At 47.2% G+C, this 19,862-nt stretch overlaps 9 protein-coding genes across 9 annotated transcripts, besides 2 other annotated features; 4 read left to right on the top strand and 5 right to left on the bottom strand.

The window, feature by feature from the left end:
- Positions 1-238: 238 nt before the first annotated feature.
- FPSE_02880 (uncharacterized protein) lies at positions 239-1,148 on the bottom strand (the record flags this gene model as incomplete). Its single annotated transcript, XM_009255999.1, has 3 exons — positions 239-958; positions 1,055-1,107; positions 1,139-1,148. The coding sequence occupies 3 exons, from the start codon at positions 1,146-1,148 to the stop codon at positions 239-241; spliced, it is 783 nt and encodes a 260-aa protein (XP_009254274.1).
- Positions 1,149-1,274: 126 nt separating this feature from the next.
- Positions 1,275-1,323: a microsatellite.
- A 951-nt stretch (positions 1,324-2,274) lies between these two features.
- FPSE_02881 (uncharacterized protein) lies at positions 2,275-3,474 on the top strand (the record flags this gene model as incomplete). Its single annotated transcript, XM_009256000.1, has 1 exon — positions 2,275-3,474. The coding sequence occupies one exon, from the start codon at positions 2,275-2,277 to the stop codon at positions 3,472-3,474; it is 1,200 nt and encodes a 399-aa protein (XP_009254275.1).
- Positions 2,836-2,954: a microsatellite.
- A 340-nt stretch (positions 3,475-3,814) lies between the features above and the next one.
- FPSE_02882 (uncharacterized protein) lies at positions 3,815-4,268 on the bottom strand (the record flags this gene model as incomplete). The annotated part of the gene is made up of 4 exons (XM_009256001.1): positions 3,815-3,874; positions 3,926-3,940; positions 3,994-4,113; positions 4,224-4,268. The coding sequence occupies 4 exons, from the start codon at positions 4,266-4,268 to the stop codon at positions 3,815-3,817; spliced, it is 240 nt and encodes a 79-aa protein (XP_009254276.1).
- Positions 4,269-6,248: 1,980 nt separating this feature from the next.
- On the top strand, positions 6,249-6,863 carry FPSE_02883 (uncharacterized protein; the record flags this gene model as incomplete). The annotated part of the gene is made up of 1 exon (XM_009256002.1): positions 6,249-6,863. The coding sequence occupies one exon, from the start codon at positions 6,249-6,251 to the stop codon at positions 6,861-6,863; it is 615 nt and encodes a 204-aa protein (XP_009254277.1).
- Positions 6,864-7,428: 565 nt separating this feature from the next.
- Positions 7,429-10,043, top strand: FPSE_02884 (uncharacterized protein; the record flags this gene model as incomplete). The annotated part of the gene is made up of 6 exons (XM_009256003.1): positions 7,429-8,216; positions 8,264-8,803; positions 8,851-9,363; positions 9,397-9,729; positions 9,854-9,902; positions 9,969-10,043. 6 exons carry the CDS (start codon positions 7,429-7,431, stop codon positions 10,041-10,043), a joined length of 2,298 nt encoding a protein of 765 aa, XP_009254278.1.
- A 378-nt stretch (positions 10,044-10,421) lies between these two features.
- Positions 10,422-11,210, top strand: FPSE_02885 (uncharacterized protein; the record flags this gene model as incomplete). The annotated part of the gene is made up of 2 exons (XM_009256004.1): positions 10,422-10,641; positions 10,693-11,210. 2 exons carry the CDS (start codon positions 10,422-10,424, stop codon positions 11,208-11,210), a joined length of 738 nt encoding a protein of 245 aa, XP_009254279.1.
- A 144-nt stretch (positions 11,211-11,354) lies between these two features.
- FPSE_02886 (uncharacterized protein) lies at positions 11,355-12,464 on the bottom strand (the record flags this gene model as incomplete). Its single annotated transcript, XM_009256005.1, has 3 exons — positions 11,355-11,750; positions 11,797-12,025; positions 12,166-12,464. 3 exons carry the CDS (start codon positions 12,462-12,464, stop codon positions 11,355-11,357), a joined length of 924 nt encoding a protein of 307 aa, XP_009254280.1.
- A 960-nt stretch (positions 12,465-13,424) lies between these two features.
- Positions 13,425-16,013, bottom strand: FPSE_02887 (uncharacterized protein; the record flags this gene model as incomplete). Its single annotated transcript, XM_009256006.1, has 1 exon — positions 13,425-16,013. One exon carries the CDS (start codon positions 16,011-16,013, stop codon positions 13,425-13,427), a length of 2,589 nt encoding a protein of 862 aa, XP_009254281.1.
- A 2,150-nt stretch (positions 16,014-18,163) lies between these two features.
- FPSE_02888 (uncharacterized protein) lies at positions 18,164-19,341 on the bottom strand (the record flags this gene model as incomplete). The annotated part of the gene is made up of 3 exons (XM_009256007.1): positions 18,164-18,287; positions 18,336-18,816; positions 18,867-19,341. The coding sequence occupies 3 exons, from the start codon at positions 19,339-19,341 to the stop codon at positions 18,164-18,166; spliced, it is 1,080 nt and encodes a 359-aa protein (XP_009254282.1).
- Positions 19,342-19,862: the final 521 nt, after the last annotated feature.

The following is a 19,862-nucleotide window of genomic DNA, read 5'->3' as shown; positions in this document are numbered from 1 at the left end:
TTTATCCACTCTTGTCTCTTCAGTCACTGAGGTTCCTTATTGGAGCACGCCTACTCCTCTCCTACGATCGGACATTACAGTCATCGAGTCTAGCTATCGCGTGGACATATACGTGTGCAGGGCCTCCACTTCAGGGTAACATGACCGTCACACAATCACAGTTGCCTCATGTTATCATTCCAATTGATGTTCGAAGATGATGCCCTTTTTATTAGACCTGTTGAAGCAACTCATATCTCTATTCAGCTAGCGGACTTTTTGAGATTTGACCAAGCAGATCACAAAGTGTTGAAAGATCATCCAGTTCCTCCAAAGAAAGCACTATCTCCTCAATCTTGTACAGTACCTCACTCTCAACAATGCCTTTAGTGAGTTCTCTCCATTTACCCACGATGTCTTCATTAGAGAGGGGCGGGTCGACGCCATACCCATTCGGCACCGCGTGATGCAGGGCGGTCCCGTCTTGGAACTCAATTCGTACCTCTTGACAGCCAATCGAGTCGCCGTCAGTAATATGCAATTTACACTCGGTCAAGTCAACAAGTCTCCAGACGCGCTCATCATTAATCATATTGGGAGTAAACTGTGCCATCAAGACTTTTCGATGAACAATCTGCAATGCTGTAGTGAATGAGTTGCTCATCTGGGCACCAGTTGCTGTGAGAGGTATTTCAGCTTTCCAGCCTCCGTGATGAAACGCAGCTTCGCCGAGAAGGATTTCGATCTTGGTTATCTCGTCGAACTTCTTCATCCTTTCAGGATGCTGTTCTTGTAGACGGCGGATGCAATCAATGCTGGGATGTGTACCAGCCATGGCAGCATATGGCTTGATTCGAATATTATTCGTCTGCCACTTGGTTCCGAGCTCGCTGGTCAACTCATCCAATCGGCTGGACTTTAAATTAGTCAATTTTGAGACAGTCAAGGATGGTCTCCACGCGGAGTTCGGAGTTCCGAACTATGATAAAGTTAGTGATGTGATGGTGCTTACTCGGAATTCCGGATGAGATATGAACCAGAACACCGACGAGACTGTAAGCTGACATCACCATACCGATGATCCGATCAGGCTTAACCCTGCACCTTGATGCCTGCTGCTGCTGCATCCTGTTGATAAGGTTTCCATCTTAAATCACACTTTTAAGCATTATGACTCCAATGCCCTCACAAGACCTTGTTTTTTTTTTTTGCCCTGCCTTAACATAAAGTTCAGATGGGCACAAAATGCGCTGTTTGCTTCCATCCAGCTTTTTTCCTCTTCCTTCCACTTACACCAACACATCGCAAGACCACACAACACAACACAACAACCACAAAACAACAACCACCTTTGAAGATGCATCTCGAACAGACTCTTCAACAAGCCATCATCTGGCCTGCTGCTGCTGCATCGTTTCTTTTGCAATGTGCTATTGAGTCGTTCTCTAGCGGGAAGAAGGTATACTTACCTTTGTTGCTACAAACGAACTAGCTGAAACACTCTCTGCATTGCAAACTGGCCGTTGCGCATATATAATGGTTTAGGTGACGAAATATGGAATGAGGTTCTGTTCTGCCTGTCAGGTAACCTTGCCATAAAATTTAATAATACTCCTTGTTAAATATTTTGTGTTTACTTAGATGTGTCGGCTGGATATAACAGTTGCAAGTGGATAAGATCTAATAACGCTCTAGAAAACAATATGACATATGCTTTGATATGAGATGATGTTGCCAGTATCACTATAGCCCGTAATGAGCATCTTCGATGATTAACAAAATGACGCGGAGACTATTTTATCTCCTGGACAACTTCGCTCTTTGTTGCGACTAAGTACGCTACCTATCCATAAGCACAACAGCTTCACATATTTTCGAGACAAACCACATAAGAATTACCCCGGCGTTTACTAATTTGGAGAGTTTCTCTCACAAGGATGGACAAGCGTGAGGAGCGTTCATTCGCAGTGACATGCAACACATTTGTCGATATTGACTTGTTCGCTATATTATGTCAATTTAATAAGATCAATCCCTTATTCTTGGTAAAAGTGATCTACTTGGGCACTCAATTCTTTATTACAATTGGCTGAAACAATTCCAGCAGAGTCCAGAACGTGCATAGACCAGGCTCAATAATAGACTATTGCCACTAGACTCGATAGTGTTTAATAGTTTATTCGATACTCATTTAACAATTTATTGACTGTATTCTACTTAAAGATAATAAAAACCTCTACTTCTTTGTCTGTAGGTAGTTTCTACTCATTTTGACATTTGCCACTCGTTTTCAAAATGGTCGCTTCAAAGCTGTTCCTTGCGGCCATTGCTTTTGGTCCAGTGGCTGCAGGACCATGTCGCCCATCGCCCACCAAAGTGCTATCGTCCAGTACCGACTTCTCTTCCTCATCAATGGTCCCCCTTTCCGAATCCTCCCTTTCTTCCGGACCAACACATGATGCATCGACCAGCAAGGAGTTGGGCACTGAAACTACCACCAACACTGCGGCGGAGACTTCGTTGATAAGCGTCACTGTCACTTTTGAATCTACTACCACGGCCCCGACAGATTCAACAGATTCTCAGGGCACTGTGCCTAATGCAACATCTGATATCAAGACGGAGACTACAGCTGAGGGACAAACTACTATGGAAACGACTCCAGCGAACGATATGACAAGCACTACCCTTGAGAGCAAGACTGAAGGAAGTGGAAGTGCCAGCACTGCAACTGTAACTACTGGCACTGCTATGACTGAACCAATCACCACCATTGCTGAAAGCACAGTCGAGTCAGAAAGCAGTTCTGTCCAAGCCACGGCTACAACTGAGGCTACTACCGAAACGATTGAAGCAATTACCACAACGACTGAGGCTACTACCACTACCACAGCTGCTGAGCCCAGTACTACAACCGAAGCTACGACTACCACAGCTGCTGAGACTACTACAACCGAAGCTACAACTACCACAACGTCTTTTGAGCCAGTCTCCACGACATTCAACCTTCTTGTTCAAGGTGGTGCCATGGCTAACGGAGTTGCTCTTTACTCCAATAATCAAGATGCCCTGGTCTTGGGTTCACAAGCCGCTGCTGCCTGGTTTACCTCATACTCGACGGCCCCTCTGAGCTATGACCCCATTACACGACACCTCCTTCTCGGAGACAAGCGTCTATGTCTCATGTACGACAGTATTACTGTTGCTTCTTTCGCGATCTGCCAGGGTCCGCCAGTAGGCCAAAAGTTTGAACTCACCTGCGACGATCCATCCGGTGGTAGCTTGAGGTGCAATGTTCCTGCCAAGCAATACATTAGCAAAGACAATATATTTGTTGATACTGGCGATACTTGGAATCAGTTCTACTTGCATGAGGTGAACCGCCAATTTAGTCCTGGGGTTTTCCGTATCATCATTTCCAAGGATACCCTATCTAATAATGATATCAAATACGCGGCCTTTGAGCGTATTACTGTGGGTACAAGGGTAGCATAGATGCGGCTTACCATCGCAAACAAGTTTTTCATTCTCTATGTATTTATTTTCTCATTAGATTAAGATCCTCGCAAGTAAGACACTCAAATTCATTCGAAAACGTTTTCAAATTACGGGAGGCGTTGGATTTGCCACCACGAGTTGTATGTCTTTAGATGATACCATGCGTACGACTGTGGTAAATTGTTACATCGTATCACAGGCATAAAAGTAAAATAGAATAAGCTTCAGAATCAACGAATGTCCATTCTAACTATATTGGCCCAATATCCTCCTAATCTTAATCTGAAGAGTTCTAAACTCAACAGTTGCTCTATGAAATTCAAGAAAGTCTTGATAATCAAAGGTCATCGTCGTCGGTCTTCTTGCAGCAAGTCCAGCAAGGGTAGTCGTCCTCACCCTGTGAATTTATCAGTAACGTTTTACCTTTTTGATCAGCGTGCCAACATACAAATTTCTTAGAGTTCTGGAGTACAAGTTAGCAACGGTTATAGAATGGGGCGTTGTAGTGTCACTCACCCATCCCTCAGGGCACTTTGGCTCCTCAGGCCAACAGACTTTGAGGCAAACCTCGTAGTTCTCAATGTTAATGGTTCCCTTGGGCTTCGGGTGGACGATGGAAGATGATCCCTCAGAGATCTGGATGCGAAGACTGGACGGGCAATGTGTTAGTGGTAGAATGGATAGGGTTGGGTAGCCTACGTGATCTCCTCGCCGCTGGACTGCTTCGAGGTTCAAGGCATGGCTACGATGCCCTGAGCAAGGATAATGGTGGAGAGAATGGAGAACTTCATCTTGGATAGTTGGGTGGTAGTGTGTTGTTGTGTTGGTGTATTGTGTAAAAGTGATGGTGGTGAGGGTGATGGGATGTGACAGATAGTGGAGAGATTCTCAGGTTTTATAGAATTCTTTCACATATTATATTTTGAACTACCGTCCGTTGGTAGGTACTACAGAGTACTACAGAGTACTATCCATTACACAAGGTCTCACGTCTTCGAGTTAGATGACGCCGCTCTACTTGTCATTGGCCTGGCAGATGGAATGTCCCTCCCTTCCTTTGTCGATCAATCATGCAAGGTAGATCTACACGCTAATCTAGTGAGGACGGCACGGCCGGGAAGCGGCTCGTCGGGCACGATACCAACCTCCTTGGCTGCGAGAGCGCCACACAAAGGTATCACAGTCAAGGAAAGGGTGAGACACGTATACCAGCTACTGTCCACTGAAATCTTGAGCATCCTATTAGAAACGTCATCAGTGGCACGTTGATTGCATCACCATTGATATCGAAGGGATGGCTAGGAGTAGATCTGTCTCAGCTCTCAGTCACTTCGGAAGTTTAGTTCTCAAACTGATGCCGATCTGAGACACGGGATGAAGTTATGTCTAAAACAGCTTTCCCATCGTCGAAAAGTCATTGGGCCAGCAAATCACGGCAGTCGCCAATTGATACCACCGCGTCATACATAGTCTGTATATGACTTTTCCTTGCATAGGTGCTCGAGATACAAAGACAACAAAAGTCAATGACGCCGGCCGATATCGATTTGAGGCCCTCGCATGCTGCAGTGTAAGACACTGATTGTTGTAGCTGTATCCCGAGGGTCGTACGAGTGAACCAAAGACTTTGTCAATGTGTAACACTCTGGCTGGATATTCTCTGTACTACGGTCTTTGTGATAGATACAGATCCACGTGAAATATTATGCTGGGGGATGCAGTACCAAGACGGCTGCCAAGTTCAGACCAAAGGATAATAAGATTCAAGGCGTCATCTGCATTAATGGCCAGCCTTCTACAAATCTGGTCGAGCATGTCTCTGGCTGTAGCCAACTCAATCGAAAGGGCACAGACCTAATCGACAGTACAACTGTGCGTGGAAAGGGTCTTTGAGGAATCCTCAACTTGACAAAGCGATTTCTGACTCTGAAAAGAGCGGAAGTCTAGCGACGAGAATCCGTGGTTGGTTTAGCCTCTTTTTTTTGTTTCCATTCAGCGCTTATCTGTTTGATTGGAACAGAAGAGTGAAGTGCTCCCTGCAGACTGGTCTGAAAGAATTAGCCATGTGATTATTATTCAGCTGCAACAATTAAACGTCATTCTTATCAGGCTACTGTTAACCAGTTATTACAAAAGATATCTCAGCTAAAGACCTGGAGTGAATTATTACCAGAAGAAAGATATATGCAACTCACAGTCTGTTAAGAACCTAGGTGTCGTGATTCTCACGGGAGTGCTCGACTTTCTTTATGGCTTCTCCTATCTATTGATTTGGTTTATTTATTTTTGAAGCTGAGACTGGTACTGACAGCCTTTCAGACGCCTATCCTTCTATGAGTGAAATTCAGCTGCCATTTGCCTTGCAGGTATCATCTCCTTGTAGATAGTGCTATGAAGTCTACTGTTCTCTTTACGCCCAGACATATTAATCATACAGAATATTTGCAAGCTATTGCCACTAGTGTGCCTTGAGTCAACAGAGTCTCCATTATGCTTAACTATTGAGGCCTGGACCCTGAATAGATTTACAGCTGAAGATAAAATCGTATGAAATAGTGTGATTTAATTTGCCCACGATCTTCAACCCTTGACTTAGTGTTCCTCTAGCTTCCCTATAGCTGCCATTGTGGAAATTTGCTTCACCGTCCTTCTAGACGACGATTCCAAGGAGAAGAGTATATAAATATAACGATGTATGTTGACATGTTCTTTTCATTTTCCCCGTCACTACATTACTAGCTCTTTTACGAGCGTTACACTCTTTTAGAATGATGTCCCAAAACGTTCTTGTTGCCCTCATTGGCCTTGCCGCTAGTGTTCAGGCCAGCCCATGCAAGCCTTCTTCAATGACAACAGTAACCGGTACTGCTTCGACAGACACTTCTTTGGCTACTACTTCAACCGATATCCCTTCCACCACTGGTACTGTCACTTCTGGAGAGCTGGCCACCACCACCACTGAGGCCGCTCTCGCAACAACCACTACTACCGGCCCTAAACTCACCTACAACTGCCCCGGCGGTTTCCCATCTCATGCCTCATGCGGTATCCGTTACAACCATAATCGGTCCAATGGGTATATAGTTGGAAGCGGTGGTGCAGGGTCCATGGCCGCCAACTCACTCGATATATGCATGCAAGCCTGCGCTGAGCATGCCAATTGTGATTTCTTTGCCTTTTGGCCCGGTCAGCTTTGTGAGCTTTGGTCCGGAAACTATGAGTACGACAGCAGCGGCAATATGGGGGCGTCGAGCTGGTACGAGTTGAGCTGTTTCTGCGTCCCGGGGAGGGAGACGACGCCGACTGTGGCTACGACCACTGAGGCTACGACCACTGGCACATCCGCGGATACTGTGACCACGATAGAACCAGCACCTACGGATTAGGGAAAGGCAGTCATCATTGGGGGGGATGAGACAAACACTCAACGATCTGTAATGGAGAAGAAGCGCTTTTGCTTCAGGGTATTGAGACCCGTAAGAAATTCAATAGTCTGTGTCAAGGTCAAAACCATTGGACGCTAAGACTAAGCATCAGGGGTAAACAATTAGACTAGAACCACAGGCCAAGCACGCTAATATCCAAATGCACTTACTTCCGATCCGCTATAACCACTTGCCTAACCAATCTGAGGTTCAGGCATATCTTAAACGGTGTTGGCCGAAGCAGACATTCGTAAAATACAGAGCTATTGAATGGCTAGTATGAATCTATTGATCCTTCAGAAGCAACTCCATACATCTCAGCTGCCAGGCAGTCGCTAATCTAAGACCAATTTAGACTCATGTTTATAGATTGGGTTTAAGTCTTGCATGTGTCCAAATGGTACGATTTGATGTGCTTTTCCCCTGAAATTCCTACTTAACACTTAATCTCATGGGATTCCCCCACGAAGTCCTCTCAAACCCCATCCTTCAATTCACCAATCTATGAATTAGTCACTCGTTTAAAATGGTGTCGCTCAAAGCAATTGTTGTCGCTTATGCGGCGACGAACCTTTTGGGTGTTGACGCTGGTTTATGCCGTCCATCAACCAGGACTTCTCTGACCTCTAGCGCTGAGACCCAGACATCATCCCCGCTAGTTCCAACTTCTACCTCGGACAACAGTGACATCCCGACTGATACGACATCAAAGGATCCCATTTTATCGACTGATGGAACAACTGTCACCGATCCTATGACATCTGGAAGCGCAACTTTGTCCACGAGTGAAACTCTCAGTTACCTTGCGTCTTCAGAAACTCTGGCAACATCGGATACTGCAATCCCAACATTGTCGACTATTGTAACCTCAAACACCCAAGTATCCGAGGATTCCACGACCTCGGGTAGTCCTAGTACGTCAAGCGATCTCACGACCTCTGGTGACTCTGGTTCTTCCACCGAGTCTACTGACCCCACCACGTCGGGCAACCCTACGACAACTACTGATGCCGCAACATCTGCTGAAACTACGACATCTATTGAGTCCACCACAACCGCTGATACTACAGCAACTGTCGATACCACTACCACCGCTGTCGACACCAGTACAGCCGCTGGTACTACCACAACTGTCGATACTACCACTACTTCTGAAGAACCTACAACTACAACTTCAGTCTGTGTTAAGCCCACCGAAATGCTCAGACAGCCCGGCTTTGAGCCCTCTGATGATGGAGACGTCTGGGGATTCTACTGGGGCGGCGGCTACATTACCACTGACGCCGATGAGGCTCGAACAGCCGATGGGCTAGCGTATGTTAAGTATCCCTCTCTTAACGGCTCAAGCTAACTGAGACTAGAATTTTACCTGTTCCTGACGCACAAGAACGACGCATGGAGCAGCGTGTACATATCGTGCCCGACACAGAGTATACAGTCAGCTTCTACTACGCTGTCGCAAATCCACCATCGTTCCAAACTCAATGCTTCCTGTTTGCTACTTTCGATTACTATACGACATTGTCCCAAGTGCCCCTACCATCAGACACGGACTACCACCTGTACTCGGCGAGCTTTATTTCGGCCGACAACCTGGATCCGGCTATCGAAATAGGCGTCTCTTGTCCTCAAGCAAACAATGGCTACACTGCTACAGTCTACATCGATGATGCCTCAGTTATGAATGCCAAGGCCTGCGATACCACTCCGGTTGACCCTAATGATCCCCCAAAGTCCACCCTTCTTGTCCCCGAACAACCAGAGGAACCTCGCTGCCCCGTAAATGTCGCTCGAGTTCCTGGTTTCGAGCCTGAGGACGGTGAGCAGGCATGGGCGTTCTACAACGGAGCGGGACAGTTTACGCAAGACACATCTAATGCTCGAACCGGCGAATGGGAGGCGTAAGTCTATACCCACATTGTGAAAGTAAACAACTAACCATCATCAGGCTCACCAGTGAAGCCCAGCAGTACTACATCTACCTTGAACAACAGTTTAGTGCACAGGATCTTGAAGCCGGCGAGACATACGATTACCATTTCTTCTGGAAACCCAAAACGCTACCTGACAACGGGCGCTGCTACATCTACGGTGGCTACAATGATGCTATTGCATTTCCTCATACCGAAGTTGAATTTGGAGCAACTTCGTCAACTGGGTACACCATCTACTCAGCTCGCTTCCCCATGCCAGCCAATGACCTCCTTCTCCAAATCGTCTTCTACTGCAATTACAACGCCGGCAATCAGCAATTGGGATCTGTCTATATCGATGACACTGCACTGATTAAAGTTGGTGGCTGCGAAGCATATCCTATGACTGGGGCACTCATTGAAAACCCCAGTTTCGAGATCCGAGCGACTGGGGATAGTTCCTATGCTTGGTTCGGCACCAATGGTATGGCTATCAAGGCTGGAAGCGCATCCGACGGCTTCTCACCTAACAGCGGTAACAACTACCTGTAAGTACTTTCCACTCAGATTCCTTCATACAGTATTCTAACTCAGCCTAGATACGTTCAACTTGAATCCATAGGGGAACCGGCCACACTGACCAAACCGCTGGCAAAGTCGTTGAATGCAGGTCAATCATACACTCTCCAGTTTAACTGGGCGGCTGGGTCATCGTATACACCCGGTGATTGCTCCTTCACAATCGCCTTTGGTTCGGTCACTCAAGTCCTCGGACTAGACGACTCGATCGATGCGTATCAGTATCAACAGATCGAGACCAGTTTCACGGCGACTGGAGAGGTCAAGTCGATGTCTCTCACTGTCTCCTGTTCAGCCTCTGTCGTTGACTTTGCCCTTGATGACTTTCTCCTACAGTAAATGAGGTGGATTAAGATTACCATGGTGCCCTTCTTTTATTAGTATATTATCCCTTTTATATATTTCTTAGATACTACTGTTTATCTAGTATCGCACTATTTTATTCTCATATTTATTTAGCTCAACCAAGATTGGCGACGAGTATAATTCAAGAATCGTTGATAGTATAGTGAGCTTTTATTTGTATCGTGTATGTCGTAGTGGCAAACTTAATTACATGACTGATGGTTATCAGGATTTCATAGTCGCCCAATTGGCCATGTCAAGCTTCGCACAGTTTCGTACACGCGATAGACAGATTTTGCTTTGATGATCACCCTGAATATAGGAGAGGGGAAAGATGCTGCCACCACTCCAGTTCCACACGTCATCACGCATTTCAGGACTTTAACACAAAGCACTGAATTGGTGTTGGCTGCTTGACGTGGGACAACGCAAGATTAGAAATCATATCGTGGTCATTTCTGCTTAGAAATACCAGTTTGTAGATAAATCTCCAAGAACTACATGATAGATATTATCATAAAATGAGGTCATACATTACCCGGTCAAGTGTCAAGTACGTAAGATTTAGCCACTGAATCGAAGAAGTATAAATACATGGCATCGAGCTCCTAATTCCCCGATATTTCCTTCGTCCTCAATCACACAACTTCTATTTTTTCGCACTTTCGGCACTTGGCAAAAGATGTCTTCACCTGAAGTCAAGATTAACGGTTGGACTGCTGTCCCCCTCAACGCCAAGAACATTCTCGATTCTGTAGGAAAACTCGCAGAAGTTCCCACCTACAAGGCAGAGGATATTAAATTCCCATCAAATGACAAGCTCGTCGCCGAAGCCCAGGCCTTTGTCAAGGCGCGACTGAGCCCAGAAGCGTATAATCACTCCATGAGAGTATTTTACTGGGGTACGCTATGGGCTTCCAAAATACAAATGTATTGGCTAATGTGTTGACAAGGAAACATTCTTGCAAAGCGTTTGCTGCCCGAGCATTTTGAAGCTTTGTCCACGTCTACCTGGGCACTCACCTGTCTCTTACACGACATAGGAACGGCCGATGCCTTCTTCACCTCCACGCACATGTCGTTCGATCTCTATGGCGGCATAAAGGCTATGGAAGTGCTCAAGGTGCTCGGCGGTACTACCGACCAAGCTGAAGCTGTCGCCGAGGCCATCATACGTCATCAGGATGTGGGCGTGGACGGCACCATCACTTTTCTTGGGCAGCTGATTCAACTTGCCACACTTTACGACAACGTCGGCGTTTATGAGGGCATTGAGGACTATGGCAGTTGGGTTGATGAGGTCACTCGCGATAATATCAATAGGGAATTTCCTCGGCACAAGTGGGCATCTTGCTTTGCTTCTGTCATTCGTCAGGAGGAGTCCAACAAACCCTGGTGCCATTCTACACATATTGTAGGCTTTCCTGAAAAGCTTGAGGCCAACACTCTTATGAAGCCTTGGGAGGAGTAGAAGAAGCCAAGGAGTCTGAGTTGTAAATTGACTTTATTAATTTGCGCCATTTAAAATAGCTGAAGTAGGGAAAAATCGTCATGCGAACCAAAAACCCTCCTTCGTTACAGCCTCTTAACCCCATTCCCAAACGTTGCAACCAGCCTAAGCTCCACCATGGACACCAGCACCCATATCCTCCCAGTGCAGCCATCCGTCGCTACGACAGTTGTTTGTTCCCGTCGCGCAGTAGTGCGTGCTATGTCTCTGCTGATCCTTCAGGGGTGCCCGGATATTGTACCTCTCATCAGTGAGTGTCCTACCGCACAGAACCGCCTGTCTGCGAACGTCGTATTGTTGGTATCGTGGCCAATGTTTGACGCAGACTCTCTGGTTGCGATTGGCCGTACAGCTGAGGGAGAAGCCTGACGTCTGACTGATGCCCACGCTGTAACCAGCGCTGATAAACTTGGCCGCTCCGACTGAGGCGCTGTGGGTGATAGTCCTGCTGCTTATAACGCTGGTTGTGCATGTTGCCGCGCTTCTGCAGTCCAGAGACGGCTACATGGGTTAGTAAACCAGCAGAATATGAAGAATGAATGCTTACAGTCAGCTGCTGGTGTCTCCGCCATTTACGGGGGTTACGCGACACTCCAGGCCACTGGATCTGAGCGATACCAGTTTGACAGCCCTGGCGGCGTCCAAGGGATCTTCGTTGGTCCAAAGTGTCATTTTCATCTCTGTCGTCGCCGTTCATAGGCTCATGGCTATCGGCGCCAATAGGCTGCCATCGAAATCTGTCAGGGTCTTTCGTATCGGCAAAACACTCAAGAACACTATCTGGAGCGATAGGATCGAGGTCTTCAACAAGAGGCACCGATAGAATGCATTCGACACGCGCATGCTCGTTGTTGTTATTTACACATATGTGAGCGACAATTTTTGAGAGCTAGGTCCCGCCTGTGAAAACACTTACTACATGCGAGAGCACAAGACGCCGGTACTATCATCCTCTTCGATAGGAAACGTGTCATCCCCAATGGTGAAATATCCGGACGCGTCCTTCTTTGCGTGGAAGGTGACTGTCTGATTACCAAGCTGCACAGTGTTGGAGCAGGATAGTGCCATGATTCGACTGCCAGAGTCATCCCAGGCAGTAGTAGCAACTCCGCCAGTCTCAAGGTCTTGCTCAAAGACAAGCTCGATCGACTTACTTTCAGCCAGCCGAATCGGGGCAGCCATGGCAATACCATGGAGAAGCGCTGCAGGTCTCATGATTGTTGGAGATTGGGGATAGCTGATAATTTAAAGAGAGGCTGAGGAAGAGGTTATTGTAGCTGGGCAGGAACTATAAGGATAGATAGAAGAAAAAAGTAATTGCATCGAGGGAGACAGTGAGCGGTTTTATACTAGAGAGAGTAGACTCGTCTGAACATAGTGTCTTAATCTTACTCTAGGTTATACAGATCCTAACATGGACTATTCTCGTCAGCCTAGTCAGACTTGTTTAAGGACTATTGCTATTGCTATTGGTTATTGAACTACAGCCCTTGCGTTCGGCACGTTTGCCAAGCCTATTCATCAGACACTCTGGATCAATTAAAACTCTTTTTTGCTATACTTTTATCACTCGATAAGCTGGACCAAGACTACAGGTGCAGGTTTGAGCTTCTAGACCGCTTACAGCTCCGTCTAGTGCCTTGGTTTCTTATCCTGTCAGCTATGCCAAGGCGATAGATACAAGTCAGGGTTACTGGACCACTCATAGCTCTTGTTTTGCGAGCTATCATCTCATATAACAGTCTTTATGAGTTTCTACATAAGGAAAGCGAAGACTTCTGTAGCTGCAGGGGACAGATCATCAATTGATGTTAGAAGTTGACTTGGACCCTTTGTAGTAGTTGGTGCGGTCGATGTCGGCGTGGCAGTGGCGGCTACAGTTAGAGTCTAGCTTGCAGTAAATGTCGTTTCTGACAACGAAAGGGTTGAAGTGGTTGATCTAGGAGTGTCATCGGCAGTAGTCGCCTCTCACGCTGCAGATGTTTTCGACTCCAGAGCTGCACACAATAAAAAGGTTCACCTCCAAGTGTTCTTTCACAGAATAACAGTGGCTTTCGTTTATGGATACTTAGTCTATCACGATGCCCTAGCGGTGACTTTGGAAAGGTATCAACGTAAAATATTAATAAACAATATATCTAATCATAACAAGTTCGTAAAGATCACTCCTGGTGATCAGAGCTCAAACCGCCAACGCCTGCTATTCTCCTTGACAAACCATCTCGTAACAAAAGCACCCTCCTCAGCCCACTCAGCCATTTCTCGACCGTATTTTTCATCAACGCCGTGTATAAAAGCAGTAAAGTCCAAACTCTGCACCGAATCGTGCTCGAGAGGATCTTTTGACAAATCTGTTAATCTCCAGTCCACGTTCTCGATAACCGGCACCACGAGGTGGCGATCGGGATATAGCGCGTCTCGGACCGTGAGCATAGCCCGTCCTGGGTTCGTCACGGTGAATTGCCACTGGCCTTGGCCTGTGGAATTGTTCTTGGTGTTGAGGGGTCGAAGGAGTGATTGGCCTTCGTAGTTGCCGATCAAGTCTGTCGCGGCTTTGCGACTTGTTTCGCTGAGGGAACCACTTTCGAGGAGCATGTCGAGAATTGTGGGGAGGATTTGTGTTGAGTGGACGGCTTCGTCGACGTTGAAGGGAGGTAATTGCGGGTGTGAGAGGATCATGGGGACGTGGTCGACGCCGATGTTGGGATTGTAGTATGGTGATGCGTAGTCGTTCTCCGGTAGTGATGTGCCGTGGTCGCCTTGGAAAATGACCAGCGTCTCGTTGGCGATGCCCTGCTTTTCCAAGACGTTGAGGACCTTTCGGATCCATTTGTCGTCATATCCGATTGTGTTGACATAGCGGGACATCATATCGAGACCCTTGGCCAAAGGCGTATATGGCTCGGTCTTGGGCATGTGGAATCGGTGGTGGCTAGTACTCGTAAGATGAGTGAGGAATACACGGCTGTTGTCCTTGACCGCGTCCTCGAAAATATCGGTAATGTAGTCCTCCAACGGATCCTCCTCAAAAGCAAACTCGTTGATGTTGGGCAACGTGACAGGGCCATGCTTCGCAAGATCGCTGCGAAGATATTCTCGTCCAATGGTGTGGTTTGTAGGGAAGCCCATCGCTGCCATCAAGTTCATCTGATTATCATAGTCAAGAGTCGCAGCCTGGAAGAAATACGAGTTCCACTTGTCCTTCTTCGTCTTCTCGGCATCCTTGGTCTCGGCGATATTCATGGCGTTGAAGATTTGCGGTAAACAAGGCTGATATAGGTGATGGCTGTGTTCGAGGTTAAAGTCTGCAACAAGAGGAGAAATGCCGCAGATGGAAGCGGTTATGCTCTTGAGAGTATAGGTTCCGGCTGTGTGTGCGTTGGTAAAGTGAATTCCTCCTCGCTTGGGCTTATCGGCATGTTCGAATCCATCCTCGTAGTCACCTGTGAGAAAGTTCGCTGTTGGTGTCAGACTGGCCAACTTATCTTGAACCTCCTTCGGTAGCTTCTTGTCAGGAAACGTGTCGGCGAATCGATTCCACATTAGACCGTCCTTCTTGATGGGGAAAACATCGTTTCTGGTGCTTTCCAAGAAAAACATGACAACGTGTCGAACATTGATATCCTGCAGCTTTCCCCGCAGAGATTCTCGTAGAGGATCCTCCAAGTTCGAGATTTTCAATGGGTCGTTTTTGGCGTTATATCGGGGCTGGTTGCTATACCAATCTCCGAAGCCAGAAGGTGCATCAGCCGGAGCAATTGGTGTGCCTTTGGGAAGCCAGTCCAGAGGAGCGGGGTTAGTTAAAGCAGTAAGGTCGTCCCAGCTATGTTGCACCCCCTTGCCAAAGACTGAGGGGAGATTATCGAGGAATGACGATGTCGAGGAAAAGTCGATGAAAGGCAAAAGCCCAGTGGTCCACGAGAGAAAGATGAGAGAAGGATCCTTGGGTCGTAGAAGCGTAAGTGTGAACAGAGCCGTCAAAAGAATGGTGACGATGGGATATGGCAGAAAGCGAAGAAAGCGCATGAATTTTGAGCGTTTTGATGAAGTACTCCCCGTGGGAAAGCTTGATGAGCGTCGTGGTGATGTCGGCGATCTGGTTTTTCCCTTGTACTCATCCTCTGAATCTTCGTGACTCGATCCACTTTCACTGCCCTCGTTCCATTGGGGTAGAGAATCTCGTTGAGGAAGTTGGTCGTAGCTCTTTCTACCGCTTGCGAAGAATCCAAGCTTGCGCCAGATAAAAGTGAAGGGAAAGTTGACGATATCACCGCCCCAACCAAACAACCCATAGCACGCACTCTGAAGCACGCCGCTCAAGCAAAGACATAGCGCCAAAACACCCAAGAAAGCTGTGAGACCCGACATCATAATCGCTCTGGCTGAAGGGTCGGCGATGAACCCAATGTTGCGCCATCGAATCTCGGAACCAGCGACTAGGTAAAACGACACCGAGACAAGGCCGAGCGCGGCATTGTAGGCTATCAAAAAGCTCGCAAGCGCCGTGATGCAGAATCGTAGCTTGCCGGGAAAGCTAGGCGTCCAGTGGCTGAGGAGGAGTCGAATGAAGAGAAGTAGAAGTATATCCTGGGTGAAGAATGAGAAGAAGAAGAGAATCATGCGCTTGGGCGCTACTGATGATCTATGGTTGTCAAGATGGACGCCTTTGGCGGCGCATACTGCTAATGTGACGAGAGCAAAGGCGAAGCGACGGTTGGCGAGTCGCGATGTGAGCACCGAGCTCATCTTTTTGAAGGAAACCATATTGAATGAACCTCTAAAAAAGAAAAGATGTTCGAGGTTGGGAGAGAAGAATCGAAGGAAGGATGGAAGGATTCCCTGGAAGGAAGGAGGGTGGTAGTGCCAGCAGGCAAGGCAAGCGGGCTGTTGCTCGGCCCTATGGATTCAGCAATGTCCCTGTCCTGTTACACTGTAGTCTAATCACGATAGGTACATGATTATCGGGGAGATGAAAGTACAACCAGGGCACTGTATAATACTAGTCAGGCCGGACACAGCAGAAAAAGAGAAAGGAAACAAGAACAAGGGAGGCGCACGTAGGGACCTGTCATAAATATCGCTCATGGGTTATTTAGTCCGCACCCAACGCCTCCCAGTCCAAGGGTTCAGCTCCTGTCGGTTGACTAACGGCTAACGGACATTATTCTCGACGATCTAGAACCTGGACAAGGGGAGTGGGACCCTCTATCCGTTTTCTCGCTGTTGAGCCTATCGTGGTCCAGCCCTGAGCATGTTTCGAGAGCACTCCGCCACATTTTTTTGATGAGGATTAGCGGTTTTGAGTTAACTGCGCCTTATTTTGAGTTTGTGAGCATTCGACATCGACCAGAAACGAACTATCAGATGCATAAAACCAAAGCTGGACTGTCGAAATGTCACTCACTGGACTGCGCCTCTCTTGGTGGTTGTTGGTACAAAAGATCCATTTTCGTTTACCGTACATCGTTTGACAAGGTCCCCTTGTTGGTGGAGCAGCGTAATCTCGAACTGGATGCCTCATTACGGCTCAACCAACCATAACCCTAGATCCAGAGGGCACGCCTAGCCTCAAGAAGCTTAACCTGACTCTCCTGACAAGGTTGCGCAACTTTCAGGTTCTGGGCTTTTTCCACCTTCTGGGAAAAAAAGCTGGGGACTTTCCCCTGAGAGGGTGGGAAATTCAGGGTTCATCAACGCCTCTAAACCGGGGCTGTTAACCGGCTTGGGCTTAGTTGTTGGGGGTTTCAGGGAGTGACAAGTCCCCTGAGAGTGAGATTAAGAGTCCCGCTGGATTGTCAGAAAGCTTGTTCTTTCTGGAATGAATGATCTGACTGTTTACGCTGGCGCCTATAAGAAGGATGTTGCAGCTGCAGGGACAAGTCTAGACATAGAGTTTGTTTCCTTGTCGTGATATTGTTTACGAGATAGGCGCCCGCTTTTCTCGGCATTTCGGATTGACGAGGCAGTGTCTCGAGGTTTCATTGTGCGTATAACCGGCAAAGTGCTTCCGTGAGTTGGAGCACTGTATGTGTGACTGTACATGTGTACCTATGTGACCGTACAACTGTGATGAATTATGGAACGCCATTTTCTTCAGCTCGACAGATAACAGCTGATCACAATGCAACCAGCTATCTAGATTAAAATTGTGTCCATCTCCTTTCTTGGTTAATGCAAGATAATGGGGTAATTTAACCGCTCGGATGTCCACTGCATGTCACCGGCTACAGCCTCTTTTCAGTTATCGCCGATGACCCTGGTCAATTTCGCATTCTGTCTCGTAATTCGGCTGACAGGTCTTTTACCTACCCTGTGGCTTGCATGATTATTTGAGGGCTGAGCATCAAGCGGCAACATATCCGTAGCAACAAGATAGTTCTCGTTACAGACACATTACCTCCATTTGACTCTGTTGATCGCGTGATTCTTGCAGAAAGCCACGAAAGAAGGATGCTCCATTCTTGACTGACTCGCAACGATGCCGGCCGGTTCAACGAGCTAATTACACTAGACTCGTTCTAATCTTGGTGATCCGTGCTGGTAAGGCTGACATTTTCATGCAACATGACTCTTGCTATTTGGCAATGATAGGGAATATTCTTTCTGATCAAAATGTCGTGAGAAACAGACACATTCTGCAACGGTCTCGACAACAGATCATACTATTCTTACACGAAGACGAATGCCGACATCAAATTTTATGAGCAACATCTGAAGAATCAATAATTATTCCCATATCTGAACAGTATCCGTATTACGACTGCCATTGCTATGAAGGACCGCATGACCGAGGGCCTAGAAGCAATGGCCCCGTTCACGCGACCGAAGTACGTGTCGGCTTCTTCATAGCTGTAGCATCAATCCACACACTGCGGTAGCATGCCATAAACTACACGATAACATGAAGATCAAATTCAACCCAACATCTCGTAAACAGCCTTGACCTCTGGAGCCTTGGCCTCAAACTCTTCCCGCGTCTCATCCCAGACACGCTTCTGAGCTGTATGACCACTCTTACGTTCCATAAAAGGAGGATAACTATTTCTGAGTTAGCATCGCCTTCATCTATAGTATCGCAGAACTTACGAAGTAGTGTCAAAATCCTGCATAATCTTCCCATGCGCATCTTTCGACGCTGAAACACCATTGACAAGAGCAGCAGCACAAATCTCCGGTGCTCTGGATCCAAAGTTCTGAATTAGTCTTGGGATGAGCTGATCCTGATTCGGAGCGGTAAGAGGCGTCCATGCAGATCCAGGGTCGGCGCTGTTGATGGTCACTTTGTGAGGAAGCTTTGAGGTGCGCTCGGCGAGTTCGCGGGTGAAGTACAGAAGCAGAGCCTTGGAGCGGCCGTATTGGTGGGCTTGCTGCATGCCGTCCTTGTTGTTGCTGAGCATCTTGAGATAGGAACCATTCTTGGGCATGCCCATTGTGAATGACGATGGGTAGATGCCGAAGGATGTGACAAAGGTCATGACGGGAGGGTTGGGGTTGGAAGAGCAAGGCTTGAGAAGGGGCAGGAGTAGAAGTCCGAGGAGAGCACCAGAGAGGTAATTGATTTGGATGGCTGCAGGTATGTTAGTAGTTTCTCAATAATGATTCAAGGTAGGTACTCACAGGTTTCCCAGCCTTCAGGTGACACACGACGGTTAAAAGACAAGATACCCATCGTCATCAAGACATGGTCAAGTGTCTTGAGTTCCTTCGCCTTTCTCGCAACCTCTTGACATCCTGAAAAGTTCATCAGATCAGCCTGCCAGACCAAAATGGTAGGCTTTGCTTTGCCCGCAGCACTCAATTCCTTTTCAATCTCCTGCTTCAGCTCCCCACAGTCCCTGACGTCAACAAGAACAAGCGTGTCAACATCGCGGTGGGCAAAGAGCTTGGCAGCTCTCGATCCAAAAGCACCATTGGCTCCAGTGATGAGCACAGTTCGTCCCTCATACGATTTTGTCGTGACTATAGGTTTTCCGTGGCGTTGTTTATACAAGCTCTGCCAGGGAAAGTATTCGCTGAGAAACAATGGGATGCCGTAGGTCAAGAGCAAGGCGACGAGTGTCGTTACACCTGCGTAAACACCCAGATTGGCCATTTTGGAGAAGAAGAGAGCGATGTAGTTACGATGTTGAAAGTGAAGGAAGGGGCTGTTAATAAGTGGTCTCTTCTCTTCTGATCGTACGTTTGCGGGGCAAGCGGCGTGAACAAGACACGGAGCGGAGAATCGTTTTGCCCTTGTACACCGACTTTATTCAACTGCAGAGGGCTGAGACATGTTGATTGTAAGAGGTTTCTAATAGGATGAGGAAGAAACAGCTGATTTCTAGCGAGATTGATAAGATCATGTTTGGATCATCGAGAGTGGTCCTATTTTTGAGCTCGGTTGATGGAGTATTCGTATTCGCTTCGGAAACCACCGGGTCTAACGAGGACATCCATGTATACAGACATCAACGCCATGAGCGACCAAATATTGACATGGTGGTTGATATTGTATTGTAAATATAAGAGTAGACTGACCACATACTGCATATTCTAGCTACGGTCAGTGAACGTGAACAATCTTATTATGGAAAGTACAACATGAAAGAATGGTCTGCCACTCGATAAGCGATT

This window comes from Fusarium pseudograminearum, chromosome 3 (genome assembly GCF_000303195.2).
Source record: "Fusarium pseudograminearum CS3096 chromosome 3, whole genome shotgun sequence".
Classification (NCBI taxonomy): domain Eukaryota; kingdom Fungi; phylum Ascomycota; class Sordariomycetes; order Hypocreales; family Nectriaceae; genus Fusarium; species Fusarium pseudograminearum.
This window is presented reverse-complemented; position numbering and strand designations above follow the sequence as displayed.